General features: G+C 43.0%; 1 protein-coding gene across 4 annotated transcripts in view; it reads left to right on the top strand.

The window, feature by feature from the left end:
* Positions 1-1,152: 1,152 nt before the first annotated feature.
* The window catches only part of LOC137378213 (phosphatidate phosphatase LPIN2-like), a 90,110-nt gene continuing 69,733 nt past the window's right edge, over positions 1,153-21,529 (top strand). The window contains exons 1-3 of one of the 4 annotated variants that reach the window (XM_068048413.1): positions 1,153-1,359; positions 3,831-3,907; positions 5,437-5,618. Coding sequence is in view for 2 of the 4 variants with exons in the window: in XM_068048410.1 (XP_067904511.1) it covers positions 5,612-5,614 (3 nt within the window). In the remaining 2 variants the exon portion in view is untranslated. The remainder of the gene's footprint in view (positions 1,360-3,830; positions 3,908-5,436; positions 5,619-21,529) is intronic. The other 3 variants (XM_068048410.1, XM_068048411.1, XM_068048412.1) reach the window with 3 other exon arrangements.

The following is a 21,529-nucleotide window of genomic DNA, read 5'->3' on the forward strand; positions in this document are numbered from 1 at the left end:
GACCTGCAGTGTCTGGTTGACATTCCCTAGTTTGTACGAATACAAATATAGTTACCGCCACTCCTTTACATCTCTGACATCTTTAGCACAGTTAATCAAGTCCTATTCCTTCTGTGCTTCTTTATCTTCACAGCACTGCTCTCTTGTCATTTTAATTCTCTCTGTCCCAAACAACTATCTCTGGTGTGACTCAGCCCTCCAGCCTTGGCTGCCTTATATTCAATATTTACATGCTTTCCTTCAACATCATCTGCAAGCAGTTGTTTATCTTCAGCATGTATACAGAGAGCATCTAACTTTACTTCTCCTCCCAATTATCAACGACAATACTCTTGCTATATCACTTAACTTGGTTGCTATCTGAGCCAGAAGGCTGCAGATTCAAGTCGCATTCCAGGTCTTGAGCACAAAAATTGAGGTTGGAAGTCCAGTGCGATGCTGAGGGAGTGCTACGCTGTCAGAGGTGCCATCTTTCAGATTAGATGTTAAACTGGGACCCTGATCACCCTCTCAGGTGGATGTAAAATATCCCATGGCACTATTTTGAAGAAGAGCAGGGGAATTATCCCTGGTGTCCTGGCCAATATTTAATCAATCAATCAAAATGACAGGAAAAATTATTGTTAAATTAAAATATAGTGAGTACTTGCTGTGTGCAAACTGGCTGCTGCATTTTCCTACATTACAACAATGTACATCATTGGCTGTAAAGTGCTTTGGGATGTCCGATGGTGGTGAAAGGAGCTATATAAGTGCAAGTCTTTCTTTTCCCTCTCCTTCCGGACCACAAGAGACGGGATTTTCGTTTGTCCCTTTTACCTTGTTCACCTTCATTGCTTTCTATTTCCCTCCTGGTGTTTGACCTCTTGCCCCACTCCCACCTCACTTGCTTATAACCTGTGACATTTCTAATATTTGTCAGTTCCGAAGAAGGGTCACTGACCCGAAACGTTAACTCTGCTTCTCTTTCCACAGATGCTGCCAGACCTGCTGAGTGGTTCCAGCATTTTTTGTTTTTATTTCAGATTTCCAGCATCCGCAGTATTTTACTTTTATTTACTTGAAGAGCTGCCCACGTCCTGCCCATGATTGACACATTAGGGGCGTGACGCTAATGCAGCGGGATGACGTCATCGTACGTGGCGACGTTGACGTATGCGTGCTGAGCCAAGGCCGGTGATGCCGGAGGGATGTTGTTTTGAGCTCGGTCACCCCGCCCCCGGTAGCGGAGTTTGAGCTTAGGTTGTTCGGGTAATTGGCCGCACATCCCGCGGATAGCCTCCTCTCTTCAGTCGCGGGGAAGAAGCGTCTCTGCGGCGCCATTGAGGGAACTTTGGCCGAGGTGTCGTTTGTCGGGCGGTAAGTGCGACTCCTGCAGCAACTTTTTGTGTCTTTTCCCCTAAATGTCAGTAAACAAAGTGCAAACAATACGGAGTGCGGTCCTGCAAGGTTAGGATTTGAAGGAGGAGGGGGGTGAGGGAGGATTGGTGGAGGGCTGGGGGGGGGGAGGGGCTGGAGGGGGTGGAAGGCGAGGGGGTGAGAGGGGGAGGGGTTGGGGGACTAGGGGTGGAGGGGGGTCGGGAAGTGGGTGTTGGGGGAGTGGGGAGGAGGTTCTGTTTGTTGGCTGCTAGTATTATAAAACATTCATGGAGCGTGCTGAATTCCTGGACACTTGTGCCAGGTAATTAGAGGACTGGGGATATAGTGGCACGGTGGGTGACTTGAGTGCTAGTGGCGTCCAGCTCATGAGATTGGTGTTGGTGACCTGGTTGGTTGCTGTGATGATTCTGATGCTTGTGGTCTGGACACTGATATCTGCATTAATGGTAATGAACCATTAGTGGTGGCACTACTGAGTTGGAATGTTTAGGGAATAAGCTAGTTGTCCAGGGCTGAGGTTATTGCGCTGGGCAGTAGCAGTCCAAGGTGCTGGTGATCTTGTGGTTTGACGCTTGTGGCTATGTTTTTGTTTTTGGGATGTGGGTGAATTTGGCAATGTTGTATTTATTGCTGATACATAGTTGCCCTGAGTTGGGCCTTCTTGAACTGCAGTCGCCCTTGTGAAGGTGCTCCCAAAATAGTGTTATGCAGGAAATTTCAGGTAAGTGACCCACTGACAATGAAGGCGTGTTGATATATGTCCAAATAGGGTGTGCCTTGGAGAGGAATTGGTGGTTCTTGCTCCTCTTGGTGTTAGAGGTCACAGGAGGGGACGATGTTGTTGAAGTTGGTGAGTGCCTGCTGTGCTTCCTATACATCAGAGGTTGCCCGACTTTACTTATTCCATTTGTACAAGCTACCTGTGTACCCCTACCAGCATACAGGTTTAGTATTTTAACTTTAATGCACAGCATTGTACAGCCATGCTCCATCTCACTCAAAACAAGCTCTCTGCTGGTGTGCAGCTTATTTATCGAATGGACAGTAAACAACCTTACGTGCCACAAAGTCTGTAGATCCCAAATTGGCTTCATCAGCCATCTTTGGACTCATGGAAGGCAATCATCCTCGCCTGCAAGGGATAGTCAATAATATACTACAAAATGTACAAGTTGTAATACATGGATACAACTTGAACAATAGCTTTAATAGCACTACTTTCCATTAATGTCACGTTTGAGCTTTTGTTCAAACATAGACGCATAATGTTTGAAGTGATGGGTGATAAGTTGCTTAGTAACTGGGACACTGAAACATAACTGCAGAGTTTTGTGCACCTCACAGTCCTCTGCACCTGTTCACCACACCCTTCCCACATACCCCAGTCTATACAATCTCTGCAACTTTTTTCAGTCATAGTTTTTCGAATTGTCACCAATGGTCTGACTATGGGAGTACTCTCTCATTGTCTGTTATCACTATGCCATGCTATAGGGGCAGATAAAGATGAAAGTGAAGCCATAAACTCCACTCCTTTGGGATCATAGAAACTTATAGCACAGAAAGAGGCCTTATCCAAGTCCAGGTCATTTTTATAAAGCAAGAAAAGAAATGATCCCAATACTGAGTCCTTAGACTCTGTGGCATCCTTCTCTTCAGTTAGAGAAACATCTGTTCATCACTATCTGGCTCCTATTTCTTTGCCAACTTCATAGCCATGTTGTCACCGTCCCTTTAATCCGAAGTCGTTCTATTTTACGAATAAGTCTGTTATGTGGTACTTCAGATGCCTTTTGAAAGTTTATATATACACCTATTGCACTACATTCATCAATCCTTTCTGTTAATTTAACAAAGAATTCAATCAGGTTTGTGAGACACGACTTGCCTTTAACAAATCTGTGCTGGCTGTCCCTTATTAACCCCTATTTCTCTGAGCAATGATTTCAATCCCCTTCCCAGCTACAAACTGAAACAAACAGCCCTCTCATCCTCCACATACTCTCACATCCAAATCATAGAACATAGGAACAGGAGTAAGCCATTCAGCCCATTAAGCCTGCTTTGCTGTTCAATATGATCATTGCTGGTCATCCACTTGAATGCCTTTTCCCCACCGTATCCCCATATCCCTTTGTCATTTGTATTTAGAAATCTGTCAGTCTCTAAACATATTCAATGACTGAGCTTCCACAGCCATCTGGGGTAGAGAATTCCAAAGATTCACAACCCTCCGAGTAAACAAAATTTCTCCTCATCTGTGTGCTAAGTGGCTTCCCCATTATTTTGAAATTGTGTCCAATGGTTCTAGACTCCCCAACTAGGGGAAACATCTTGCCTGCGTCTACCCTGTCTATCCCTTTAAGTATTTTGTATTTTCAATGAGATCATCTCTGATTCTTCGAAACTCTAGAGAATACAGGCCCAGTTTCCCCAATCTCTCTCCATAGGACAGACCCGCCATCCCGGGAACAAGTCTGGTGAACCTTCATTGCACTCCCTCTATGGCAATAATATCCTTCCTAAGGTAAGGTGATCAAAACTGCGCATGGTACTCCAGGTGTGGTCTAACCAAGGTTCTACACAATTGAAACAAGACTTTGCTACTGCTATACTCACATCCTCTTGTGATAAAGGTTAACATACCATTAGCCATCTTAATTGCTTGCTGAAGCTGCATGTTAGCTTTAAGTGACTTCTTGACAAGGGCACCCAGGTCCATTTGTACATCTACACTTTCTAATCTCTTACCATTTAAGAAATGCTCTGCACATCTATTCCTCCTACCAAAATGGATAACCCCACGTTTTTCCACATTATATTCCATCTGCCACGTTCTTGCCCATTCACTAAGTCTGTCCAAATCTCCTTGAAGTCACTTTGCATCTTCCTCACAACACACATTCCCACCTAGTTTTGTGTCATCTGTGAACTTGGAAATATTACATTTGGTCCCCACATCCAAATCATTGATATATATTGTGAACAGCTGGGGCCCAAGTACTGATCCTTGTGGTACCCCACTAGTCACAGCCTGCCAACATGAGAATGACCCATTTATTCCTACTCTTTGTTTTCTGCCTGTTAACCAATCTGTATTCCATGCCAGTATAATACTTCCTATCCCATGTGCTTTAATTTTGCTAACCAACCTCCTTTATCAAAGCCTTCAGAAAATCCAGGTATACTATGTCCACTGATGCCCTTTTATCAATTCTGTTAGTAACATCCTCAAAAAAAAAACTCCGACAGGTTCGTTCAACATGATTTCCCATTCATAAATCCATGTTGACTATGCCCCATCAGATCATTACTATGCAAGTGTCCATTTATCACATCCTTTAGAATAGATTCTAACATTTTCCCTACTACTGATGTAAGGCTTACACCTGTATCATTCTGCACTAAGTCCCAATCACCCTTTATTGGCCTGCATTGGCCCTTTCCCACAGCTTAGTAAATTTAAGCTACTCGTTCTTATCCAATTCCTTCGTGGCCTTGCCGCACCCTACCCTAGAGCGTCCTCCAAGTTTTGTATTGCCTTCAGTGGCAACCTTCAGTTCTCTAATTCTGATTTTTCTTTTATATATACAGCTCCCTTCTTTATCTCACCATTGGTAGACCCCTGTGGCCATTAGCTCCACTCTTCCCCCTAACCTCTGCATGTGCACCCAATCTTTCTCGCTTTAAAAGTTTTCTCAAAATTCATCTTTGGCTGGGGGCATCCCCTACTAATCTCTCCCTCCATTCCTTTCCTTGTCAACTTCTATTTGTGAAGTCTCTTGGTACATTTTTCTTTGTGCTATGTGAATGCAAGCTTTTGTTTGAATTTGCTGTTCAGACTATTATTTCTGCACACAAATTAATTGAACTTTTTTCATCAAGGCAATACTCCTTTAAATGTTGGTGCCATCATGCACACATTTATATAAACTGTAAAATATATATTTCATGGAGTGTTAAATAGTGTGTGGATTTCCTGAATTTGTGATTGAGTTAATTTTTAAAAATGTAAAAACTCTGAATTTCTTGACTAAACTGGTGAAATTTCAACAGAATCTCCTCCTGCCCTGCAACATATGGTACTGGGAAATGTCCAGCTTTGCTCTCTCCATCTAGCTCTTCTTGGGAACCAGACTGCACTGGGGCATAAAGACTCTCCCTGGGGGCAGATAATGTGCTGCTCCTTCCCAGAGAAACCAGCTTGGAAACAGAGCATCTCTTGGAGCCCATGGTAGGTGAGTTGTGGTCAGCAGGCCAGAACAGTTGACCACTCGTCTCTTTCCCCCCCGCCCCCACCCTCAAGTGCTCCTCCAGTCTGCGCAAGTCTCTCTTCAGCTGGGTTCCATGCGCCGTCAGGAAATCGCTGACGGTCAGCCTGTTTTGCGTCTCTAGGCAAAAGGCCAGGTAAGTGCAGCGATGGTCACCTCCCATTGCTCCAAATTGTTTGAGGATGAGTTCTCCATGGAGACCTCCGACCCATGCTCGGAAGATCAAAGAGCAGGGTGAGAGGTTGCTGGCAACCAAATGGCACAGAGACCTGTCCCTGGGATGATGTCGTCAGCCTGATCCTGGGCCAAACCACGTGTTAGATTTGGAAAAAAGAGGAAATGTGCACCAGGCAGCACCTTAATGTTTTTTCTTTATACATGCACACAAGGGGAATTTTAAAAAAAAAGAAAAAAGAATTGGGTAAATATTTGCATTAGACCTTAAATTCGTCAATAGACAATTTCTGCCATGTACCCTCTTTCTCCCCCCCCCCACCCCCAGAAATGGCTCAGGGTACATGTACCACAGTTTGGCAACTCTTGGTGTAGATCGTATGTACTGCAGTCTCAGTGGTGGTGCAGCGGGTGGATATTAAGATCTGTGTCATGGGAACTGATCAAGCGAGTTATACTAATTGTATTGAGCGCTTGAGTCTTATAACTGCACCCTTCTGGGTGTGTGGTGAACATTCCATGATACTCCTGACTTGACCCATGTAGATGGTGGAGAGGCTTTGAGGTGTCAGCAGTTGAGCTACTCATTGTACAGAACCCAGCTTCTGCTCTTGTGACCGCCAACAGCCCTCCCAAGATGTTGATACGGAACTCCGCAATGGTGGAGTAGTCATAGGTTATGGGAAGATGGTTGGACTTCCTTTTGTTCAAGTTGGTCATTACCCTGCATTTATGTGCTCTAAATGTTACCTGCCATGCCTCAGCCCAAGCCTGGAAGTTATCAGGTCTGCTGTAGGCCAGCATGGCCTGTTTCATGGCACGTGGTGATGGATAAAGTGATAGTCCAGTGTATTTGTGTGGTAATGAGGGCAGTTATTTCTGTCTCAATCTGAGCACTTTCAAAGTAACTGTATTTGAGCTGTATAGTCTCTGATCCTGGGTTACAGAAGGGAAAATTGGCTGGGGTTCCTGATTCTGATTACTATACAGTCTTCACTACTGGGTGAAGATGAGATCAGTTTTGTTTGTGGTCAAGTAGCCCAACAGTACTCGCTGTGGAGCCTTGTTGGTGAACAATAGCTTCTTGAATGGTACTGTATCTTAGTGGGAACAATAATGTGCATATATATTTTTTTAATATCAGCAAAGTTCCAAGATGCATAATGAGTGTAATCTCTGAAAAATTGGCAGAGCCAAAAAAGGTATTGGGAGGGGTGGTGAAATGTTTGCTCTTAGGTTTTAAGGAGAGTCTTAAAGAAGGAGGAAGAGAGGTTAACGGAGGGAATTCCAGAGCTCGGGGCTCAAATGGTTGAAGGCATGGCTGCCAGTGGTGGAGTAAAGGGAGGTGGAGGAACTCGGTGTTCTCAAAAGGTTGTAGGGCTGGTGAAAGTTAGAGAGGGCAAGGTCATGGAGAAAATTGAACATGTTTTGAGGAAATTTAAAAAGGTCAATATTCTTGCCACTAGGATATTGATCTAGACATTTTTTGAGCAGTGTAATAAAAAAAATTATATTTTTTATGCTCATCTTGCCTAATCTAGATGGGAGCTGGAATAGGCTGTATAGCCTCTTGAGCCAGCTCTGCCATTAGGTAAGATCATGGCTGGTCGTCTACTTCAGCTCCACTTTCCTGCGTGATCCCAATATCCCTTGATTCCCTTAGAGTCCAAAACTATCACTCACTGTCTTGAAAGTATTCAATGTCTGAGCATCCTCAGCCCTCTTGGGTAGAGAATGGCAAAAATTCACAACCCTTTAAGTGAAGAAATTTCTCCTCCTCAGTCCTAAATGGCAGACTCCTTATCCTGTGACTGTCCAGCCAGGGGAAACAGCCTCTTGGCATCTACCTGGTCAAGCCCCCTTGGAATTCTGCATTTCAATGAGATCACCTCTCATTCTTCTAAACTCCAGAAAGCATAGGCCCATTCTACTTAATCTCTCCTCACAGGTTAACCCCCTCATTCTAGGAATCAACCGTTGCACCTCCTCCAAGGCAAGTATGTCCTTCCTTGGGTACGGAGACCAAAACTGCACACCGTTTTCGCACCAAAGCCTGTACAATTGCAGCAAACCTTTCTTACTCTTGTACTTCAACCCCCTTTCAATAAAGGCCTCTATTTTAGGCATGAGTGGTTTAAATTTTTTCCATTCAGCAAGGAATCAACATATAGTACATGCATTACTTTTTTTAAGGAACTAGGCCAGTGATTCTTTTGGCCTAAATGGGAGCTAATGGCAACCAAAATAACTTTTTAGATTCGTTCTTGTCAGCACAAAATCTTGTAACTTATTCTTTGGCAAAGAACACGTCCAATTTCCCCTCCCCAACATAGTCGGATTTTGGTTTTAAACTTAATGTTGTTGGAATAATTAGATAAAAGAATTTGAGAAGTCATGCTGCAGTGTGCATAATCACTTTTTTAAGGAACGCTATTGTGATTGACTTGTTATCCTCACTTTCAGTCTCCCTCAAGACCATTCCGTACTGGCTAATTTAAGGTCCCTTTGTGCCCGTTAGTATGTGCATCGAGTCTTTTTTGTTCTCTTTTTTTTCCCTCTTCCTCAGTCATGCCCCCTTTGTACTCCCTGTTCACTGTTACTTTGCCTGTCATGATCTGCCCTCATGATTCACTTTTTCCAGTCTATATTCTTTCCTCCTGTAGTACCAGGATTAAATCACTTTTGAACAAGCTCCTGGTTTCCCTGTGATCATTCCTTGGTAATCTTCACCATGGCTACCAAGGCACATGTCCTCCCAGAGCAGTAATCCCAACTGCCTTATCGTCTGCTCCTGGCAATCATCTTGCCCAGCTTGTTCTTTGGGGTTAATTTTACTAACCACCTCCCCATGCCACTTTATTTCTTTCACTTCTGCCCCATCTGACCCCACCAGAGGATCACTCTGCATTTTCATATTGCCCAGCAGACTCTTTACTTTCTCACAAATAGGGCTATTGCTCATTGTGGATGAATCTATTGATACCCTGTACTAACAAAGACACTGAAATGTCTTAATCTGTCACTTTACTACTTACCCTGTCTTTAACTATTGCAGTGTTGTAGTCTTTATCGCTAGGTCATGTCATGGCATCTACCTCTTCTCCTTTAAGTGCTTTGCTCTAGTCTATCCCTTCCACCTTTTCTGTCAAAATCCTCATAATCTTCTGTATTCTGACTTTTCCACTGAGTTGGCCTACCTTCTCTCCTCTTTCAGCTTCTGTGATTGTCATCTACATAAAACTGCAATAACCCTCCTTCTCTGCCTTCCTATCATCACTGAATCTTACCTTTATTAATTAATAAGGGCATAGAGTACAAGAGTATAAGACACAAGTTTGGCCTCAGCTAGAGTATTGCATCCAGTTCTGGGCGCTGCACTTTATTAAAGATGTGAAGGCATTGGAGAGGGTACAGAAAAGATTCATGAGAATGATTCCAGGGATGAGAAACTTCAGTTATGAGGATAGATTGGAGAAGTTGGGACTGTTTCTCTTGGAGAAGAGAAGGCTGAGAGGAGATTTGCTAGAGGTATTCAAAATGGTGAGGGGTCTGAACAAAGTAGATAGGGTAAAACTGTTCCCACTTGTGAAGATAGAGAATGAGAGGGCACAGATTTAAAGTGATTAGCAAAAGCGACATGAAAACTTTTTCACACAGTGAGTAGTTAGGATCTGGAATGCACTGCCTGAGAGTATGGTGTTGGCAGGTTCAATTGAGGCATTCAAAAGGGAATTAGCCTGTTATCTGAAAAGGAAGAATGTGCTGGGTTATGGGGAGCAGATGGTGGAATGGCACTGAATTGCTCTTTCGGAGAGCCAGTACAGACACGATGGGCTGAATGGCCACCTTCTGCGCTGTAACAATTCTGTGATTCAGCTAAATGATTACCTCCCCCAGAACCACACTGCCGATCCCTTTCTCCCCCTCCCCACCAACCACCCTAACATTAATGTCTTTTGTGACTTTCCCCTCTGACAAGATTTTCTTTGACTACTTGCTCATTCCCCTTGCTGACCACAACTCCAATTCTGTTTCCTTACCGTCCCACTATTTGGGGTGGGGTGGGGGGGGGGGGGGTGGCGGCGGGGGGAGGGGGTGGAATAATCTTTATCTGATAAACCACTTTGTGCCTTATGTCCAAGGAACCAATTACCATTTCCCAGTCCTGATATTTCCCCTAGTATAGTCCTCATCTTTGCTCCCTTAAGTCAGAGGTGTGCAAACTTGGGGAGTACTGACCTAGGTATATATCAGAATTGGAATGGCCATAATGAGCACAACTGTGCCATGCTATCTTGGGAGCACTTCTGGGCCGCAATCCTAGGCTTTTCATCCGAGACTAACCATCTGCCTAAACACCTTACCCCACCTGATCCACCCTCACTTCCAATATCAAGTGCAAAGAGCCCCTGTATTTTTGAGTTAGGGAAGCCAGTGAAGCCTAGATTCTGCCACAATTCTGTTTGCCCAGATTATATTGGCATGTGTTAATTGGTACTGGCATGGAATCTTCGACTAAGCTGGGGCTTATGTTAAGCCTGTACTTGGTCAATGTGCACTAAATTGTCAGGGTATTTTAGATTTTGGATATAATCTTTCCTCTAAAATGCAGTGCAGCCACAACAGTACATGCAGTACTCTCCTGTACAGGGTACATTCACAACCTCCAGAACCTGTGCTAACATAACTAACATATTGCATAAAAAAGCACTTGCAGTAGCTTTCTGTAATCATTAGGCACTAGTATAGAATTGCTATTGTGAATCATTCCATAAAATTTGAGAAGCATACTGGCATAACACTCCTGCTGTTTTACCAGAGCACTCTTTTGTACATGATAGACTGCAGTTACACATTCCCACCCATCTGCAACCTAACCCCATTTCCCAGGAAGAATGTGGTACTGTGTCAGACATGACAGATTCACCCGCAGGTCTGCCTCTCCATCTGATCTGGAGTGTATGGCACCAGCTGGATTAACTCTCAAAATGAATTGCAAAGGAAAATCTCCTGAGGAATGAGAATACATTATTCGTTTTATAAAGACTACATTAAGCATTTTAAGAAATAGTCTGAGAGTCACTTCAATCCTCCTGCCAAATGCATATTCATAGTTGAGAATGTATTGTTAAGATCAAGGCGGCCAAGGTGCTGCTTATTAAATAATTAACTTTTATGAGGAATTAAAAGCAACTTTTGTCATAGACTCATAAACTTATTTTGGCCACTAGCTACTGTTGTGTAGTTGCTACACAAAGTGAAGCTATATGGAAATAAATGGGTTTTTAAAAAACCTGCTGGCAAGGAAGATCTGCTTATTGCTGTGTTTTCCTGTCTTGTTACTGGACTGGTCTTCCTGCGATGAGAAAATGTGCTGGTCCAGCAGCAGCCAATTACTTTGGTGCTGATGTCGTGAAGCAACATCATGACTTTCCTGTGTGCACGTGGTGTTCTCTCTTTTAATGACATTGTGAAGGATCATCGCAGTATCACTACTCTGTGCATACTTGGAATCAAAAGTGCCATGGCCAGTCTGGACATGAATGTCGTGGGTCTCCACAACACAGCTGGCTTACACACCTAAGTTACACTTGGCAGCGCACTCTGGTCATCACTTTCTCTCTGCGCAGGACCGTCTTCTGCAGGTGCATGTTTCAATGCTTGTGCAGAACTGCAATCCTGAGCAGTTAACTCCTAATGTTATGAGAGAATAGCTTGAAAGTCTGCTTCCTCCTAATAGAAAGATTTTGCATGCAGGTTAAAAATGGCTACTCATCATCTTGGGAAGTCCCTCGGGATAGAGGATGACTTGCTTCATTCTGGTTTGATGGGTTCTAAGATGGATAATAAGTCCAATGCATGATCTGCAGATTCTGCCACATGAGGGGCAGGTGGTACTTGAAGGGTCAGGTAAATGAATAGTTTGGAGATTTGTCCTCTCCCTCCAACGCCTCAGCTTTGCCTTTGTATGTTCTCAACAAAGTCCCTCGAGGTGCATGATGCCTTCCTGAATGAGCTTTCTCCATTTAGGATGATGTTATGAATTCTGGACTTTGTAGTATGATTGTTTTAAAAATTGTGATTTTTAATGCAGTATAAAATGGAGTTGGAGGCATATGACCTGACACCAAGTCTGCCCAGAAACAAGCCAGGTTCTTGGTTACCAGCAAACAAGGAACCCAGCTCAAAGATCCCTTTGCAAGCAGAGTGCAAGGTTGTAATTCCTGATGGATAATAGGTTTTGCTGTTCCAGACTCTGATCGTAAAAAGGGAGCCAGGGACACTCAAAAAAAAATTCGAGTTGCAACTGCTAACAGCTGTAAACAAAAGGCCTAGGTGGTTCAGATATGGTCAGACGTCTGGACTCTGAATCTTGTAAAAGGAAGAGAACTATTGACTTTGATTCTGGATAAATTCAACAGACAGACAACTGCGCTCAGAACACTGATACAGTAAAAGGCTGCTACGATTGGAACTCGGGTTGAAAGTCATGCCTTTGGGGAGTGGAAAAGACCAACAGGGTCACCAGAGATTTCCTTATTAGTGGAAGTCCAGGTCAAATATGCTCTGAAGTGACCAAAGAGGACATTTGGTTTAAGGACCGGGAGATCCAACCTATTGCCACTGGAAGCAGTTTGGTATTTTTAATTGCAAAACTAACAACCTGATGAGAAGACAGTGTAACGTATACATGTGGTGTGGGGTTTTCAAGTATTTAATAAGTTAATGGGAAATACCTTTGTATTTTAGAGTATTAGATACCCCCTCAGTACTGTTTATTTAATGTTGATTTTTATTTATAGTCAGTCTTAAAACATGAAATCTTGTCATGTAATTCTTTAATCGGTTTGGGAGTTCATATCTCTTATTTTAAAGTTGACTGAGGTTATAACAGATGGTCGTAAACCTGGGACTCCCACGAGTTGACGGGGATGTTTGATCTCTTAAGGGATGTTTTGAGGACATCTCTAAAGCGTTTCTGCTGTCTTCCCAGGAGTTTCCTGCTGCGACCAAGTTGCTTTGGGAGTCTGGTGTCAGGCATGTCAACGACATGTTCTGCCCAGTGGGATTGGTTTTGGGTGATTAGTGCCCAGATGTTCGGCAGGTTGGCTTGGGAGAGGCTGCTGCTGTTGGACCACCTTTTTTGCCACTGGATTTGGAGGATCTTGCGGAGGTGCCTCTGGTGGTACTTCAGTGCTTTGAGGTGCCTGCTGCAGGTAGTCCAAGTCTCAAGCATATCGGAGCACAGGGATTACTGCTGCCCAGTAAACTATGGTCTGAGCCTTGAATTTGAGATCCTGATCAAATAGTCTCATTCTCAGTCAGCCAAAGGCTGAGCTGTCACATCGGAGGTGATGAAGAACTTCGTCATCTGTCTGCCTTTGTTGAGAGGAGGCTCCTGAGGTAATAGACAATGGATGATAGTACACACTCAAATGATACTTCACAGAACATTACATAGATGAATTTATGTTACAAGTTGCATTGATACTTTTGCTAAATCAAATTGCAAAGGCTGTTTGCATAAAATAATGGGGATTAATATGACCTGGACAGTTAAGTGTTGGCAAAAGAACTTGGAAAAAGATTGTTACAAACATCAGCCACATGTTACAACAGAATACCTGTGCTTCAACATGTGTTAAGATAGAAGATTCTGATGTATTTTTATCCAAATACAAAAGCAAAACACTGCGGATGCTGGAAATCTGAAACAAAAACAGAAAATGCTGGAGACACTCAGCAGGTCAGGCAGCATTTGTGGAGCAAAAAAGAGATAATGTTTCAGGTCTGACTTTTATTCAGAACTGTTAAACGTTAGAAATATAAGTTTTGAACAAGTGAAAGGTGGGGGGAGGGCTGGAAAGATTAAATGACACAAGGTTTAATGGTACATAGCCAGAGGGAGTGGTAATGGGAAAAGTAAAGAAATTAAAGGTGTCTGGATGAGATGGCGGGGGAAAGAACCAGCAAAAAAAAACATGGAAAAAGGTAAAAATTGGTGGCAGAGGATATGATCTCAAATTATTGAACTTGATGTTGAGTCCAGGAGGCTTTACAGTGCCCAGTTGAAAGATGAGGTGCTGTTCTTTGAGCTTGCGTTGAGCTTAATTTGAACACTGTAGCAGACCAAGGACAGAAAAGTTAGTGGGAGCAAGGTGGAGAATTAAAATGGCAAGCAACAGGAAGCTCGGGGTCACCCTTGCGGATTGATTGGAGGTGTTCTGCAAAGTGGTCACCAGTCTGCGTTTTTCTTTTTTTTTATTTCGAGATACAGCACTGAAACAGGCCCTTCGGCCCACCGAGTCTGTGCCGACCAACAACCACCCATTTATACTAATCCTACATAGGTTGATAGGTTAATTGGCCATTATAAATTGCCACTAGTATAGGTAGGTGATGGGGAAATATAGGGACAGGTGGGGATGTGGTAGGAATATGGAATTAGTGTAGGGTTAGTATAAATGGGTGGTTGATGGTCGGCACAGACTCGGTGGGCCGAAGGGCCTGTTTCAGTGCTGTAGCTCTAAACTAAACTACATTAATCCCATATTCTCTACCACATCCCCACCATTCTCCTACCACCTACCTACACTAGGGGCAATTTACAATGGCCAATTTACCTATCAACTTGCAAGTCTTTTGGATGTGGGAGGAAACTGGAGCACCCGGCAGAAACCCACGCAGTCACAGGGGGAACTTGCAAACTCCGCACAGGCAGTACCCAGAACTGAACCCGGGTCGCTGGAGCTGCGGTGCTAACCACTGCGCCACTGTGTTGCCCAAAGTTGAGACCACATTGTGTGCAGCGAATACAATATACTAAATTGCAAAAATTACAAGTAAATTGGTGTTTCACTTGGAAGGAAATGTATTCTTGTCTGAATTTACTCCAGAAAGCATTGAAGTTTTGAAGGCTGTTGCAAAAGTGCAAGAGCACTTCAGTTACTGGTAATGGTTTATTGGCAGGAGTTTCCATAGCATTTAGACAAGTAATGGTTGGATTTGCTGAAAGAAGTGTTACTATCACAGAAAAGGAGAAAAGCATGGGTCCTTGAAATAATACAAATGCTAGAAAACTAAAACAAAGATAGAAAATGCTGGAAACTCATAACCTGACATCAGATTCAGGCTGAATTTACATTATAACTGCAGCATCCATCCGAAAGTGTGTTCGAGTCCAGCTCATTAAGAATGGCAAGAAAATCACAGCTTTTGTTCCAAATGATGGTTGTTTGAATTTCTTTGAGGAAAATGAAGAAGTTTTGGTCGTAAGGGCCATGCTGTTGGTGATATTCCTGGTGTTCGTTTCAAGGTGGTGAAAGTTGCCAACGTATCTCTGTTGGCCCTGTACAAAGGCAAGAAGGAGATACTGAGATCTTAAATTTTTCAGTATATTAAAGAAGATTGAAAGTAAAACATTTTAAAATAAAAAAAAAATCATAGAATCTTACAGCACCAGAGGAGGCCATTCAACTCATCGTACCTGTGCTGGCTCTTTGAAAGAGCTATCCAATTAGATACTGTGGCATCAGTGCCACAGTAATTTGAATTTTAAGTTTTATTTGCTATCTGAAGTCTTCAAATGGTGCCTCAGGCAAAGATCAGTTGCAAATTGTGAAGAAAGAACCAGCAAGGTGTCACAAATGGGTATGATTTATGTATGCCCTTCTTGCAAACGGGGATCGTGATATCCGGTTGAATGAAAAGTATACAGAATTGCATCTTTTACAGCTCTGCTTTATTAATAGCTGATTGGAAAGTGTTCTCATTTCCTCCACCTAACCCCCTCCTACCCCAGCCCCTTTGCAGGTGGCACGCTTACATGAACTTTCCATGTCAAACCCATATTTGGGAATAGTGCAGAACAGCACCATCTATTGGGAGCAGAATAAAATCAAGTGTAAAGTTCAATCTGAACTGAAAGATTTGTGGATTGGACACAGTATGGTTTGGACTTGACTTTTTCTTTGTCTATAATGTCTAACTCTGTCTGTACTTTGTTCCCAGTACTACTAAAATCTGCCATATTTTTTTCTAAACTGCAGACTTGGATTTTATCAATATTCTTCACAATCCACTCACTTTCCACCTTTGAAACCTACTGGCTCCCCAATCCCCAAAAACACTGATTTCACAATCCTGATCCTTGTTTGCAGTTCTTGCCCTACCCACATTCCTGACCACCTTCATCACAGTAGCAGCCCTGTGCTCTTCTGAACCTGAAAGAGAATGAAAGACTTGCATTTACATAGCACTTGTCATGACTACCAGATGTCTCAAAGCACTTTACAGCCAATGAAGTATTCTTGGAGCGTTAGTTGGCATACTTCCATTTATGAAAGATGACGGGCACGCAGCAAACAATCCATTTAGAGGGGTGTCTTTTCTTGGTGCACCTTTTCTGATCACTGTGAAGGCCAATCCTTGAGAGGCAGGTTCTGCCACAAGTGCCGCACATGAAGCTGCCAAGTGATGCTGAGATGTTTTTGGCGTTGGTGCCTGTTGCCAAGCTGCTGTAGCCACTGGTCGTCGTGCTAGTGCACGCTAGTCCACAGGATGTATTGCCATTTCCATCTTTCGCCAGCTAGTGACTCCCAGGTGCAATAGTTGACATTTAAGGGGCCTTCAAGTCACGCTTGCAAGCAATATTTGAAGTGGAATATTGGGCGCCCAACTGGTCATCTGGCCCCAGCTACCTCCCCATGCAGAAGATCCTTGGGTATACAACTGTCTTCATCCTGTGGATGTGACCAATCCACTGAAGCCGCCTCTGTTTGATTAGTGCCACTGCACTTGGGAGCTCTGCCTTTCAAGGACTGCCACATTTGCGATTTTGTTTTTTTTTCCCTGCCAAGATATGCCCATAACGCACCGCAGGCAGCAAAGATTGAAATTATTGAGTTTCTTTGCCTGGTAGCTGTAAGTCGCCCATATTTCACAGCCGTATAGCAAGGTGCTGAGAACACAGACCTGATAAACCATCAGCTTGGTCCTACGGGTCAGCTTGGTGTCATCCCATGCATATTTTGCAAATCAGTCAAAGGTGGTAGCTGCTTGCCCTATGTGTGTATCGAGCTGTGCATTAGGGGAACAGATTGTCTGTCATCATGGGCCCAAGGGAGCAGAATTTGATGACCCTTTCCAATGGGGGAGATGATGGCACAGTGGTAATGTTACTGGACTAATACTTCAGAGGCCCAGGCTAATGCCATGGGGACACAGGTTCAAGTTCCACCATGGCAGCAGGTGGAATTTAAATTCAATTAATAATTTAAAAAATCTGGAATTGAAAAGTAGTCTGTTTCATGGCATCATTACCATCATCGATTGTCGTAAAAACCTGTCTGGTTCACTAATGTCCTTTAGGGAAAGCAATCTGTGTCCTTACCTGGTCTGGCCTGCATGTGACTCCAGACCCACAGCAATGTGGTTGACTCTTAACTGCCTTCTGAAATGGCCTAGCAAGCCACTCTATTAGGGATGGGCAACAAATGCTGGCCTTGCCAGCAATGCCCACATCCCCTGAAAGAATGGAAAAAAAAAGAGTGATCAGAGCAGAGATGCAACACCTTGTCCCATGACCACGGTTTTCTTGACTCTTATAGTCAAGGAGAACAAGTTACAAGCACTGGAGAGACAGTTCTTGAGTCTTTTGTTGCTGAGTTTCCGTGTAAATATGTTGACTAGGACACTGCTTTTCGAAATAGTGTCATGAGATCTTTTACATTCACCCGAACATCCAGATGGGGCCTCGGTTTAACGTCTCATTCAAAAGACAGCACCTCTGACAGTGCAGCACTCCCTCAGCCTTGATTTTTGTGCTCAAGCCTGGAGTGGAACTTGAACCCAGGACCTTGTGATTCAGAGACGAGAGTGCTACCAACTGAGCCACAGCTGAAAATCTGTTCCTTTTATTGTATCAGCGGCAGTACCATAAAGTAGATATAGATGAAGATGGCCGTGTGGCCCATTTGATCGCATTCTTCCAAAATACCAGTTACTCTAACCTGTCAAAATCTTTAATAAAAAAAAAGGGGGAAAAGTGTTTGGGAGTGATTTTCTTATTAATAAAAAGCAAAATAACTGAAGATTGAAAAGCAAGACAATTTAAAAATAAATCTGCATTTGAAAGAAGGAAGATCTTGCAATAGCATTAGTGTCTGATCACATCCTCAGGACGAGGCAAATTAATTTTTGAAGTGCTGTCACTGTTGTTCCATAGGCAAATGTGGCAACCAATTTGTATACAGATTAAAAATGTATCATTTTAAAAATAAAAATACTGACCATGTCTATATTGAAAGAAATGCTGCCTGAAGTAGCTCTTTTTGTTTGAAAATGTTCATCTTTTTCCTAATTCTAGAATACTCATTCATTGAGTTACATCGAGTCTACAGCACAGAAATAGGCCATTTGGCCCAACTGGCATTTTGTACTTCATACGAGCTTCTTCCCAAACTCGTTCATATCAAACCCCTTCATATCACCCATCAGCATATCCTTCTATTTCCCCCCTCGATCCCTGCCCCTTAAATGCATCTTGCTTCTTGCCTCAACTACTCCATGTAGTAGCACGTTCCGCATTCTTAACACACTTCGGGTAAAGAAGGATCTCCTGAAGTCTGTATTGAATTTATTAGTGACTATCTTATGTTTTTGATGTCTAATTTTGGACTCCCCCACAAGTGGAAACATTTTCTCCACATTTATCTTATCAAACTTTTACATTATTTCGGACCTCTACCAGGTCACCCTTCAGCCTTTCTCTGCTCTAGAAGAGCCCCACCCTGTTGAATACCTTTATTAATGTGATAATCCCTTCTCATTCTTTGTCTCAAGGCAGATGAATTCTGTTGTATTTTAATGATTATGTCCCTTTTGTCTACTGTCATTGTAATTAGTACAGCTACCCCAACAGCTTCTTCCTCCCTATCCTTTCTAAATACATTATATCGTGCCATATTTAACTTCCGAACTGGGGCGAAAGTGGGAACAGGTTGATGAGTTGGATGATCAGCCATGATCATAATGAATGACGGAGCAGGCTCGAAGGGCCGAATGACCTATTCCTGCTCCTATTTTCTATGTTTACAGCCCTGTTCTTCTGTTATCCCTACTACATCTGGCTTCTTGCTACAGTTCCCCTGTTTGGTTTCAGGTGCTGTGCACGTTGCTTTACGGGCATTTTATTATTCATCTTGTTCCCTGACCATTTATGTTTCACTTATTCCTTTCTTTGATCTGATTTTTACTCTTATCTCATATCTTCAGACGTACACTATTTTTCATCTGCCCCCCCGCCCACCTTTTTACTGGTTTAAAGTCAAGTTACAGTTTCTATTTAAAATGTATTGCTATTATGATAGAATTCGATCTATACTGTAACTGACTCATTACGCAATCTTTAAAATTACAGCTACTTGGGCTGGGGTTTCCCTTTCAATGTATATTTGTAAAAATCCTGAATATAAACTATATAGGGAAAACAAATTGTTAGTAACAGACCAGTTCTGATGTCCTAGCACTGTGTACAAAATAGCCGTCATTAAAACTGATTTTGAAGCCTTTTTTTATCACCACTGTCTGAAAAGTGCATACTACTGCATTTGTATTCAAAGCTAATTTTTGAAACAAATGCAAAACTTTAGAGTGGACAATTGGTGAACTGTTGCACCGGTCCGTATATGAATGATGCCAGTCACACATTTTAACTGTCATTTTACGGTGCACTAGGGAATGGACAGCTATTGCTAACCATGCTTAGAAAATATAGCAATATTGTACAGAGTTAATTGCTACAACCCTACTTTAAATCAGCTATCTGAGAACATCAGACAATGTACAGAATCTATACTAATCACGAAATGTTGCCCTAGCAAATCTGTTCACTTTGAAAGTGTGCATTAAACCTGATTTGCATGCGTGTTTAAAGAGGAGCCTGTTTTTGGCGGGGGGGGGGGGGGTGGAAATGTGCTTCCTGTGTGCTGTCAGTCATGGAAGGTTAGTTGCCAACATTGTGGCATCTCTAGCCCTGGTGTGGTTGCTGGATGGTGCTGCACAGGATATAGTAGATGGAGTTTGTTCTGGAGTTCAGTGTTTTGGTGGTAGAAATAGTAGGTGACTTTGAAGCAGCATGATCCTTGTATCAGAAAATGCTGAGTTCCCGGTTGTGTTCAGTAACTGCAAGTAATGTCTGTAGAAAAAAGTCGCACTTCTGTTAACCAGTTTCCTCAACATCAGTTCTCTTCAGAGGCAAAAAATAATCATCTTGTGCCATTGCCGCCTTCCATTTGGGTAAGTCAAAATTTTAGGTATCTTGCAAGGAGCTGAATTCATTTGCTTTGACCAATATTTTGTGTATTGTATATTGTAATGTAGTCCAGGTCACTTTTATCTAATTCTATGATCTTAAAATGCCAGAATTTTACAGGGTCATTTGATCTTTTCACTCAGCATTTAAAGGAACATTTTAAAACTATTTCTGTAGGAAAATATTTTATACCTGGAGAAAGTAAAATAAAGCAAAATTCGATACTGAAAGATCTAACCCTTTTTATGGTAGCCTTATCTGAATAAAGTCTGTCCGCACCTCACTTTTTTATCTTTACGCTAATTTTCTCCAGTTCTCATCTGATAGTTATCCTCACCCGGATATTCTACACGTTGTTCCAGCAGGGACCATTAGATAGTGGTGAGGAGCAGGAACCTAGTCTAATTTTGCATTCCTTAATTTAATTCGCTTGAGCCAAGCGTGTCCCCATTGTCACAGCAGCTGAGATTACCTGGAACAGCAGTGAGTAGGAATTGAGCCTGGGATCACCCTGTAAGCAAAGATAACCCACAGTTTTTCTCTCTTGCAAACCATCATCTTAAGCCCCTTTCTCACCACCTCCGCCTTCACCTCCCACAAGAATGCATGATGAGCTCATAGATGTTTTTGTCACTAAGATTGAGTCCATCCAATCAGCTGTCTTCCTTCCCCAAGTCCACTGGACAAAAGTTCCTCTAATGCTCCCCCTTCCCCTCGCCCCGAGCTTGTATTGTCTAAGTTTCTGTCCTATCTCCCCTCATGCCCTCTCCGAGCGCATCTAGTCCATAGGATCCACCTCTTGCTCCCTTGACCCTATTCCCAGTAAATTGCTGACCATCCAACTTTTCTTCCTGGTTCCCATGTTAGCTGATATTATTGTTTCTCTCAATCTCTCGCTCTTCAGGTACTGTCCCCTCTCCTGGACAAAAAACCTTGACCTCATCTTCCTTGTAAACTACTGCCCCATCTCCAACCTCCCTTCCCTCTCAAGTCCTCGAATGTGTTGTAGCCTCCTAAATCCATGCCCATCTTGCTCGGAACCTCATGTTGAATCACTCAATCAGGTGTCCACCTCAGCACAGTACCAAAATGCCCCTTATCTAAGTCACAAATGACATCCTATGTGACTGACAATGGTGAACTTCCCGACCTGTCTGCAGCCTTTGACCAGATCAAATGCACCATCCTCCCCCACTCTGTCTCTATTGTTGTCCAGCTGGGTGGGACTACACTTGCCTGGTTCCATTTTTACCTATTGAATTGTAGCCAGAGAATCAGCTGCAATGGCTTCTCTTCCCGCTGTCACCATTACCTCTGGTGTTCCCCAAGGATCTATCGTTGGCCCCCTCTTATTTCTCATTCATATGCTGCCCCTTGGCGACATCATCCG

The sequence above is a fragment of the Heterodontus francisci genome, chromosome 16, assembly GCF_036365525.1.
Source record: "Heterodontus francisci isolate sHetFra1 chromosome 16, sHetFra1.hap1, whole genome shotgun sequence".
Lineage (NCBI taxonomy): Eukaryota > Metazoa > Chordata > Chondrichthyes > Heterodontiformes > Heterodontidae > Heterodontus > Heterodontus francisci.